This window comes from Callorhinus ursinus, unplaced genomic scaffold (assembly GCF_003265705.2).
Source record: "Callorhinus ursinus isolate GAN/ISIS: 27379988/994484 unplaced genomic scaffold, GSC_fseal_2.0 scaffold49, whole genome shotgun sequence".
Lineage (NCBI taxonomy): Eukaryota > Metazoa > Chordata > Mammalia > Carnivora > Otariidae > Callorhinus > Callorhinus ursinus.
Window position 1 is genome coordinate 8,820,204 of NW_027397111.1, and position 11,136 is coordinate 8,831,339.

General features: G+C 57.4%; 1 protein-coding gene across 3 annotated transcripts in view; it reads left to right on the plus strand.

The window, feature by feature from the left end:
* LMO1 (LIM domain only 1) overlaps positions 1-4,503 on the plus strand; it is a 40,896-nt gene extending 36,393 nt beyond the window's left edge. For all 3 annotated transcript variants that reach the window (XM_025848410.2, XM_025848408.2, XM_025848411.2), the window contains 2 exons: positions 2,510-2,635; positions 4,111-4,503. In XM_025848410.2, coding sequence (XP_025704195.1) covers positions 2,510-2,635; positions 4,111-4,216 — 232 coding nt within the window. In that variant the 3' untranslated portion in view covers positions 4,217-4,503. The remainder of the gene's footprint in view (positions 1-2,509; positions 2,636-4,110) is intronic.
* Positions 4,504-11,136: the final 6,633 nt, after the last annotated feature.

Sequence of the window (11,136 nt, forward strand, 5' to 3'; positions counted from 1 at the left end):
CGGGCCTGGCACGGCTCTGCCCCTGCCTCTAAGACCCAGGCCCTGAGTGCTCATCACCGGCCCTCCTGGCCCGGCCCTGCTCCCCCAGACGCCCACAGAGCCCTGAAGACAGAGCCCTACCATGCTCAGCGCCCAGCACAGGGCCTGAGCCAGCCTTTGCGACCATGGGGCACCTGAGATAAGTTTCCCAAGGGCACCAGCCTGGCTCTGCCTGTCTTTGCCAGGTGCTTCTGACCCACCCTGTCCCTGGAATCTGGGAGGGGACACCTCAGAGGCCTTCCAGGAGCAGGTGGGGAAGCCCTGACTTCCCCGGGCCCCTCCTGCCTGGTGAAGTCTCCTTTGCCTCCTCTTCCCCATGCCCAGCGGGCCCTGGCATTAGACACCTGGGCGCCTGGGCGTCTGGCAGGTAGCCAGACCCTGGGAGAAGGACCACTGATGTCGGAGCTTAAAGACCTGGGTTTGAACTAGCTCTGAACCCTCTGGCTTCTGACCTTCTCTGAGCCCCAGTTTGTCCCTCTGTGAATAGTATGAAGACTAACGCTTCCCCAGCTCGCATTCCTTGGAGTTCTAACCCACCCTTCCCCACAACCTGGATCCTGTTCCCTGGGGCTGCCTCCCCCAATTAGCCCTCCCTTAGGCCATTTGTGACATCAGCAAGGCTGGAAGGAGGCCACAGAGTGGGGGCCTTGGCTGAGACCCAGCATCTACATTTGGCTGGGTGGTGGTGGCCGCATCTTGCGAGGAAGGAAGGCCCGTCGCATTAATGAATAGGTCGGGCAAGGACTTCGTGGGGCCCTCCCTCTGCTCAGGTCTGGGCTGTGGTAGGGGGCAGGGTTCTCAGCAGAGGCTCCCCTACTTTGGGGAAGAGCCTAAGGCTTACCTGCCTGCACCTTCTCTTTCAACTTCTGCCTTCAGCCGGAAGCTTTTAAAGTGTCGCAGTAATTCAGGATCTGTGACAGTGCTCCTCGCTGGACTGGAAGAAAGGGCTGAGGCCAGGAGGAGGGGCTAAGGAAGAATATTTCTGGGGACTCGCCCCTCGATGACCTGGAAAGGGCCTCCAAGTGGGAAGGTCTCAGACATCCCCTGGGGGCTGAACCTCCCGGGTTGAGGAGAGTTGGCACACTGACCGATGAGTCCCCAGGACCTGGACAGGGTCCGGGGGGGGGGGGGGGGCGCAGCATGGGCTCATCTGCAGAGTCAAAGCACCCGCAAGCATTCTGAGCCCTGCCAGCTACTGAAGCTTGAAGGTATTTTTTCTGGGCTCTGGCAGAGGCCAAGGAATGACTCTGGGGCCAGGTAGGTCAGGGGGCTGAGCTGGGGGTGGGGCTTCTTTGGGCTGCTCCGTCCCAGAGTGGGGCTGTCCGAAGCCTGCCCCATCTGCAGCCATGGGGGCGTTGGGCTGGGGGCAGTGAGGCCCCCCTTGGCAGGCAGATGTTGTGGCCCAGTCTTTGTCTGCCTTAATCTGAGGCACCAGGCAGCTCAGGCTGATGAATAATGGAGCCAAGCTCATCTGCAGATGCCTGAGTTTGAGCTGGACAAATCAGGGATTAGAGGGTCTCTCGCCGGCCTCTCAGCCCCCCTTGCCTCACTTGGGGCTTGCTCAGCCGGAGCCTGGCCGGCTCCGACTATTGAACACCGGCCCGCGATTGGCCTGCTTGGGGAGAAAGTGAGTGCCCCATCCCTGGAGCTCGGCAACCAGCAGCTAGGAGGGAACGGCTGTGTGGAAGAGGCCTTGTGTCAGATGGCCTTGGAACTTTCTTTGGGCATCAGTCCTATATTTTAGAAGCATTTGAACAGGATCACCTAGTCCAGCACCCCCTTTTGAAAAAGGATACACTGAGATCCAGGAAAAGGAAAAAGGGATCCAGGCAAGTCACCCAGTGAGTTGGTTGCAGAAAAAAGACCACCCCATAGGGTTGTTGTCAGGATTAAATGAGTTGATTTTAGTACAGCCCTCCGAACAATGCCTGGCACGTGGCAAACCCACTCGGTTGAGGCATTCACTAAATGGTCTGTGACTGAGAGTTAACTGAGGTCTCCACAACAAGCCTGCGAAGGATGCGCTTCAGTCTCCGTTTTACAAAATAAATGAGGCTCAGAGAGACCCATGAGCAGCCTGAGGGCAGGCGAACTGCCCCCGAGTTCATGCCTGTGTGACCCTGGAGTCTTCGCTCATGGCCCAGCCCCGTGTTCTTCCAGTGGCCCTGCGTCTCAGTAGCCTGATCCCAGTGGCAGCCTGCGAGGGGGGCCTTGACAGCCCAGCCCAGGGATGGGCAGTGTCATCCAGCCCTGAGCCCCTACGCTCCCCTCCCTGGGTGGCTGGGCCGATTTCTCTGAAGCCCAATCTCTTCGAGGAATCTAGAAGCTGCCCTCTGTGCTCCTTCTCCCTTGCCTAGGCCCACCTGCTAAGCCCACAGGAGTAGGGACCCACGGGGCCCTGGGTAGAGGCAGCTGCTCCGCCCCCCAGACCCCGCAGGCCCCTGAGCCCCCTGCGCCCTTCCCGTGGCAGGCTTTTTGGCACCACAGGCAACTGCGCTGCCTGCAGCAAGCTGATCCCAGCCTTCGAGATGGTGATGCGGGCCCGGGACAACGTATATCACCTCGACTGCTTCGCTTGCCAGCTCTGCAACCAGAGGTGAGTGCTGCACCTGTCACAGACCCCAGCTGACGCGTGCTGGAGCACCGGGCTGTGGGGGTGTCCGTGCAAATGTCCACGGGCTCGTAGGTCATGTTGTCTTGAGCATGCATGTGCGTTTGCGTGTTTCGTGTGGCCGGATGTGTGCCCTCCAGCACTGTTGTGTGCGTGTCTGTAGGGCCCAGGTCTGCGCGAGTGTGATGGCTCACATGTGTATGAGCTTACTGTGTATGTACATTGTGTCACACACGTGTGTGGATTTTTAAATGTGCACGTACAAGGCAGGTATGGGTGTGCTGTGTGTGCATGTGTGTGCATGATGGATGAGTATGAACGCAAACACACTTAAACATGCATGTACAAGGGGTCTGTGTGCATGCCCTGTGCCCTTGGGTGTCTGCCATATGTCTGTGCATGCATGTACATTTTAGTGAGAAGGTGTTCCTGTGCCTGGAAGACCATTCCCTTATGGTAGCAGCTACTCACTCCTGTGATTCTGGTTCCAGCCCAGCCACTTTCTGATCCCTGCAGTGTCCCAGCCCCGTGGGAGGCCCCAGGGACTGAAGGAGCCAGAACCCCTCAGCCCTGTCTGGGGACCTAGCACTGGAAGACAAGCCCTTTTCTCAGGAGCCCCCATGTCAGGAAGGAGCTCATGCAAGTGTTCCCAGAGGATGAGGTCCTGAGGGACCTGTAGGGAACACGGAGGGGGATCGCTGGGGGCTTGGACAGACCCGCCGCTCAGAGGGCTCGGTGAAGTTGCAGTGCCACCTGGTGGTTGGATTGGGATTTGCTGGGACTGGGCCCATGACCCTGGGGTCTGGCTGAAGCCCTAGCCACCCTGGGGACATCTTTGGGGAAAGGGCTGAATCCTCCAATACTTTAGAAGGACTAGGGGTGGGGGGTGGGGGTAGCAAAGCAAGGCCTTTTCTGGGTGGGAGGGAAGATAGTGGGACAGGGTCACCTCCTCCTGGAAGGATGCTCCAGGAAACCTACAGATTCTGTTCAAAGGAAGGGTTTCATGGAGTCATCCCCTTAAGTTGGGGAAAGGAACAGAAGGATGGAAAAATCACCCACTTTCCCCTCCCTCCTTCCCCATTTCTACCTCTCTCGATCTTTTTCTGTTTCTTTGTCCTTCTCTCTCTTTCTCCCTCTCTCGGACTGGGGTAGGTTATTCCTACACCTTCCCACCAACCCCACCCCTCCAGGGAAGACCTGACTGTGGGCCAGACTTGTCCGTCTGTCTGTCCTACATCCCAGACTACAGGGCCTGGCTGAGGACTGGGCTGACCCAGGGTGATTGACCAGGTTTGCTATGAGACCTTTGGGGATCCCTTCTGGAAAGTTGAAGGAACAAACTCTCCAGGACCTCAGTTCTCACATGTCCACCTCCTGGGCTGGGCTGGGGCCTGTCTGCAAAGCCCCCACCATCCACTGGGACCCCTCCATGGCCTCTCTCTCCTGCTTGGATTTTCCAGATTTTGTGTGGGAGACAAATTCTTCCTGAAGAACAACATGATCTTGTGTCAGATGGACTATGAGGAGGGACAGCTCAATGGCACCTTTGAATCCCAGGTTCAGTAATGCCCGGCGCCTGGCCTCCAGGCCCATCTGTCCGTCTGCCTGTCTGCCTGTCTGCCCATCTGCCCACCCGCCTGGCCGGCCAGCCACTCTCCTGCCGATTAGAACTCCTCCGTCCTCGATGGGAGGGACGGCCCTTCCTCTGCCGCCCGTCTGTGTGTGACCCCTCCTGGGGCCAGGCTGGGCCTGTACAGTCTGTCTTCTGTATATAAATGGGAACATTTATTTTATGAGAAATGTAATGCGATTTTATTACTGGCGTGGATTAAACTTATGAATGTTTCCGGGGAGGTTAATGTGCGTTGATCACCTGACTGACACAGACCTGGGGTCCCTCCCCTCTGCTTGGGAGTGAAGCAGGGCCCTCCCCTGGGCCCCTCCGGCGCCGGGCATGGAGCAGGGTGTGGGACTGCAGTGTGTGCTCTTGCTGAGCAGGGCAGGGGAGCTCCAGGCGGGCTTCAGGGGTAGAAGCTGGAGGAGGACAAGCCCGCGCATCCCATAGCCAGACACGAGACCGGGGGGGGGGGGGGTCCTCCCCTGGCACCCAAGATGAAGAGAGGCAAGATGAAACCCTCCCTTCCCTGGGTTCCTGTGTGCCTCCCTCCACTGAGGCCGCCGGCCAGGAACTCAGCCCTGACCTCCTCCCACAGTAAGACCCCGAATCCTGAGCCTTCTACCATGGGAACACCCTTCTCAAAACCCTCTTCCCTTTCAGGGTGATGGACAGCGTTTGCTGTCTCCTCCCTGCAGCTGGGGCCTGCTCTGGGGCCCCCCTTTCTGCTCTTCTGGGTGAGCGAGAACAGTCCCGTTGGCCTGTATTCAGCCCACGCAGGCTGGAGGCTTTCATTCATTCGTTCAGCAAACCTTAATCCACTCTGTCTCAGCCCCATGCTGCAAGCACCAGACATGCGGATGAATCATGGATCAGACACAGTCCCTGCCCTTGAGGAGGAGGGAGAAAGCCAGGAAAACGAGTGGAGCCCAGCACAGTGAGGACGAAGCCCGCAGGGAGAGCTGGGACGGGCCGGTTGCCTTCCGCGGACCAGCACCACTTGCGACAACTGCAGAGAGTCAGACAGCGCGCCCAGTGGACACACGCAGTCAGACAGATAGGCGCCCTGGCGGGCAGGAGACCCGGACACGCAAGCCGATGCGCGTGTAGGCAGAAGTAGGCGGGGCCAGCAGCCAGCCCGCTGCCCTGGGTGTTGTCTGTGCACCGCTGGGCCCGGGCTCCCCCGGGGCAGCTGGAGGGCTGTCTTGCTCTCTCGGCTGCAGCCGCAGCACCAAGCACAGAGCCTGCACCCTGGAAGGCAGCACTGAGTGGTATGAAAATAGGGACTTGTTGGAGCCAAAGGCCGGACGGGGAAGCCTGTATGGACAGGCTCCTCCCACCGTCAGGCCGCTTGCTTCTCCTCCTCCGGAGACTGTTCTCAGCCTGGCCTCGGCCCAGAGCCCAGGGCGGATGGAGCCTACCCACTGCTTCTAGCTCTGCCTGCTCCTGGATGGGGAACCGCCTGTCACCCTGCCCCAGGCCTGCCCCTCCACTGGGAGTGATGTGGCTACCTCCCCACATTGTGGTTTTGTGGCCAGTGGCCCAATCCGTGGGCAGGGATCGCTAGGGTCAAGGATCTCGGGGTAAGGGTTCTCATCCGTGGGGCATCCCCCTTCTGTGACGGAGCCACGCCTGCCTGTGTGACAGAGAAGAGGGGCAAAGAGCCAGGCGGCCTGGCCGCAGTGGGGGTTTTGTGTGTGATGTGTCTGATGTGACTGTGGAACTAGGGAGCTGTGTGTGGCCGTGTGAGTTGGGGACCGAGTCGGAGTGCATGAATTTGCAGGCTGGAGGCTGGAGGCTGTGGCAAGGAATTTTCTCGCTCAGCTTGGAAAAGTGAGTCATTTCCCTGAACGGTAGCAGAGCGCCCCCCCCCCCCCCCCCCCCCGCCCCATGCCAGACCCTCCCTGGGCCCTCAGGCCAAGGAGGGCTCTGCCCACCCCTAGGCCCCCAACTCCTAACTTCAGAGTTTACTGCAGATGAAGTTGTAACACAAGTTAATTACATGGTTATCGAGAGATAACGGAGCCACTCGAATGCAGTTTCTGGGCAATTACAATTGTTTCCAACAGAGTTCCCATATTGCAGCCATGAAATAACATGTCGTTTTGCAGTAATTATGTAATTAACTTGTCTCACCGCTCTAGGTTGCACAACAATTAATTCACTCACAAATGAGATAGACTCAACATCAGGCAGCCGGCCTCTGAAAGCCCCCGAGAGCAGAGCCGGCCTTCTAGGAGGACCCCAGCCCCGTTCTGCCCACCATAGACCTTGCCAGGGGGCTTCCTCAGTTCAACATGTGGTGGAATGTGCCAGATCCAGCACCATGGCCCCACTTATGGCTGTGTCATGAGCCCCATCCAGGACATGGGGCTCATCTGTTTCCGAGGGCAGCCATGAGGCAGAGATCTAAACTGTGAAGTGCTGTGCTTATGAGAGCTGGAGTCACCATCCTGGACATCATGATGTGCTGAGTGGGAGACCCTTCGCCTGGGAAGTGCCGCGGCAGTCCACAGCTGCTCCCAAGAAGAGGCCACACAGGCCTTGCAGACATGCGGCTGGTGTGGGACCAAAGGGAAGGTGGGGGTGGGCAGAGAGGAGGTTGGGCTCTTCCTGTAGCAGCAGGCAGCAGGGCAGGGCTGCTGTGGCTACTTGGCGCCAGGGATTATGCACCTGGGGAGTGTGCCAGGGGCTCCCAAGAAAAGCCTGATCCCCCTCCCCAGCCACAGTGGCATAGGGGAAACTTGGTTAAGTGCAGAGCGTGAATGGCTCTGACCCGGCTCTCCTTGGGGCTGCAGCAGGAGGCTTCCTGTCTCCTAGGGGGAGACAGGAAGCACCAAGCATGGATAGCTAGAGGCTGCAGCAGCTCGAGCCTCAGCCCGGGCCATGTGGGTGGTAGCAATGTGGACGGACCAACGTCATGTGGCAGTCGTGCACGGTCCCCTCTTCCTCCAGCCAGCCCGAGGGACCCCATCTTTCCTCCTTGCACTCCTTGGTGGCCTGTGTCAGAGACACCCTAACAAGGGGCCTGGCACCCACAGAATATGGCTCCTGCTTATGCCCCACTCCTTGGCCTGAAGCTGAACCACATAGTCTGTGTATGAAAAGAAATTTGATTCCAATCTTGACAGTGCTGCATGGCCCACCATGAAATCTCTCTTCTCCCAGGCCTTGCCCCAGAACTGTGCCCCACATCATGAGATGCACAGGATCCAAGGCAGAATCCACACGAAATTTCTGCCTAGGAAGTCTCATCTCTGTGTGGAGACAATTGCTTTCTCCCTTAAAGCTGTCAGGGATCGTCACAGCCTGACTGCCTATGTCTGGCATGGAGTGCTCCCCAGCACCACCGATCTAGGGACGCTGCCAAGTGAGGGTAGATTCAGGAAAGATGCTTTGTGCTGCAACTGTGCATGACCTCTAAAACTATTAATTGCCTAAAAGTGAATGACAAAGATGGACTGCTGTGAAGATCAGTTGGTCCAGAAAAATACTTGGTCAAGCCTGGTTTAATCATGAGAAAATAATCAGATGAAACACACACACACAAATACACAGAGCTCAAGAGTGCTAGATAATCAGAAGCCCCTGGACAAGGTAATCCCTGTCCCTGGGGTTCATACTGCCTTGTCTCAACAAGGGCGGGAGTCTCTTGCCCCCCACATGTAGGATTGAGGGGTATCCCAGAGCTCTCAGACTCCCAAGAGTCAAGTAGACTACGAGTCGATTGTTCCTGAGCTCCCTCCTGTTGCTGCCATATTTGTCACCCAGCAATAGCCCCTCCTACCAATTGGTCTGCCCCCAGCCTAGCAGCACCTCTGCGTTCCTGCCTGCTCCCACGGCCACGCTGAGCTCCCTGCGAGGCTCCAGTGGTCTCCAGCACTCACCACCCCTCCCCTCCGGGCTGTGGCTGGTGTTTGTGCTTACACGAGTTTCACATCACACGTCTTTCTGTGGTTTCTCCTTTTTACACCTGCACCCGCTTCATGGAACAGGCGACCTCCCTTGCTGGCACTTGCCTCTGGACCCTCTCCAGGGGCTCAGGGCCAGACCCAGGAAGGGGAATGCAGGTGCTGCTCAGCACATCCATCAGGACGCGGGCAGAGCGAAGGGCGCTTTACTATACAACTTCCGTAGCAGGAAAAGAAGCTGAGGCCAGGTTTCAGGCAGGAAGGAAATCTGCAGCTCAGAGAGAGAAATGAGCTTTTAAAGCCTGTTTCCTGTGGAGGAAAACAGACTTGGATTCAAATATTTTGGACTCTCCCAAATGGTTTTTATTCTGGGGCATCAGCCTTTCCCTTTATGAACCATAGTGAAAAATCCTCTGAGCTGTGGGTTTCCCCAAATACCAATTTCTTCCTCTCTAGACACCCTTCCCCCCTGCAGACTGCACGCCTATGCAAGCCTTCCCATGGGTGCCGCCTGGACCTCAATTCTCTGAGCTTAGATGCTCCCAGCCCAACCCAACAGCCCAGTCTCCACACCATCCCACTGGCACTAGGTTTGGCAGGCCTTGTGGCCTTTGCAAGAATAGTATGAGCCCTTTGGCTGCTGGTGGCACTGGGTTGGGGTCTCTACTCCTTCGGTCCCCTGCCTTCTCCGGGGGTACAACTAGATTCCAGAGAGGAATTGGTCCAGGGGCTCCTGCCTGGGGCTTGATTTACATTCTTACCTCCTGAGTGGGGAGCCCCTTTGGGGCCTGGGGTTTCCTACAGTTCTGGCAAGTGCAGGTTTGTCTTTCTGAGAGTCTGAAGGTGCTAAAGGACAGAGGCAGGAACGTTCCCGGGGCACCCTCTTGTTGTAACAGGTCTCCCTGCTGCCCTTGGGATATGGGGCTCTCCCCACAGGGGTTCTGAGGGCTCTCCAGAATGACCCAGGATCCCCACCTCCTGCCTCCCTCCCGATCTGCCAGCACAGCTTAGGGATCAGAGATGGCACGCTTACCTGAGACAAGAGGAACAGAGAGGGAGAGATGAGAGGGAGGGGGAAAGGAAGGAAGGAAGGAAAGGGGAGGCTGAGAGAGAGAGAGACAGATGGGAAGAGATGAGACGGGGCAGGAGAGCAGGGAGAAAGAATGGGCAACAGGTCTGGGAAGAATCTAACTGCCGGGGAGGCGTGGGGTGAGGGCAGCTGTGGTGGCAAAGGACAGCGTGGCATGGCGGTCGCATGTGGCCAGGAGCCAGATTACGTGGGTTCAGACCCATAACCTTTCTGCGTGGCAGCTGCCTGGCCTTCAGCAGCCCACTTCACTCCCACTTACAGAGGAGGCATTTCCTCATCTTTACAAGGGAGATGCGAATAGTACTTACTCAAGACTGCCCCGAGCAGAGCTTTAGATGAGTCATCACGTGGATGGCACCTGTCACAACAGCAGCCGGCTCACGTGTAGCTGCTGCTGGAGCACAGACTTACCCCAGCCAGCTCTGGGTCTGCCGGTTCTGAGGCCCGGGGCCCTCCTGCAGGAGGCCCGGGCTCCTTAGGGCAGCCTCTTGCTTTCCCGGCCGCAGGCCGCTCCCTGAAAAGGGCACCACACCCTGGGACTGTGGGGGAAATCAGCCTGGCAGACCAACGGAGCAGACTTTCCTAAATAAAAACACGCTCAGCCCTTTTCAGCTGCTCGGTAACTCAGTTAGGGAGGTGAGATGATTATCATCATCCCCATTTTACAGCTGAAGAAACTGAGGCTCCAAATGTCATTCTAGTAAGTAATAGAACTGGATCTGAACTGGGGCCTTGTCTGACTCCAGATTGCAATCGGGGAATTCCCGTGTGAAACCCACCCCATAGGATTGGGCCTGGGAGTACACAGGTAGATGGTACCCATGACAAAGCCCCTAGACGCCCCACCTTGCCCCTGTTTCTCTCTATGACCCATCCCCCAGCTGAGAAGGTAATCCTTGGGTAAGAGAGGGAGAAACAAGAGAGGGAAGAGTAAGTGACTCGGGCACTTCTGTCCCTCACTGCACACCCTGCCTGAGCCTGTCCATGGGATGAGTGGTTCCAGGTGATGTCATTGGAGGCAGCACGGGCCAGAGCAGTGATCTGACCGGACAGCTTGGCCAGTCTCTGGGCTAGGAAGCCAGCCTGCCGCATGGCCGCCGTGGTAGTGGGTGCTCAGGAACGGAAATCCCGGTGGACGAGGCAGGCAGGGTCCTTCTCTGTGTGGGCTTTACAGTTAATGGGGGAGACCAACGACAAACAAAGAAATAGATCGGTAACAAGCTAAAGGTAGTGCGGAGAACCTGGAAAGAGACCTGCTTTAGATAGAATGGGAAAGAATGATTTTTCTTGTTCACTTTTAGAGACCATCTTCTCTAATGGGCTCACTTTGGGGAAATTGAGGCCCAGACAGGAAGTGATGGACAGGGGCACACGGAGGCCAGCCTGGGTTGGGAGCTTGACTTCTAGCCCTCAGCCTGGCCCACAGCTCTGTCTCCTGCATCCTGAGACCTTCATTCCCCAGGGGTCCCGCCTGGGCACAGTGCCTGGGGGAAAGCAGTGCTGCTCAGCCCTGACGTCTGCTCAGTGCTTCTCTCCCTTTGTTTTCCAGGTTAGCAAGAAAAGGTACCAAGACATTGGGCTTGGGTTCTTGGCTGCCATCGCCAGTCTCCCTGCCCCATGATGCCACTAACTTGGGATATGTTGGCTGGGCCCGTGGTTTCTGGGGATCCCAGCCTAATTATTCTGAACACTTGGAGTTATTGCCCTCCATAGAGGAGGCACCAAGAAAGCAGTTTCTCTGTAGACTCCACATGACCAGTTTTCCAGGGAAAAAGAGGATTTGCTGTAAAAGCAGGAATTGGCAATGCCCAGAGGGCCAGGGGACAATGGGGTTGGCATGACCAGTCCTCCTTTCCCCTTCCTCCAGACT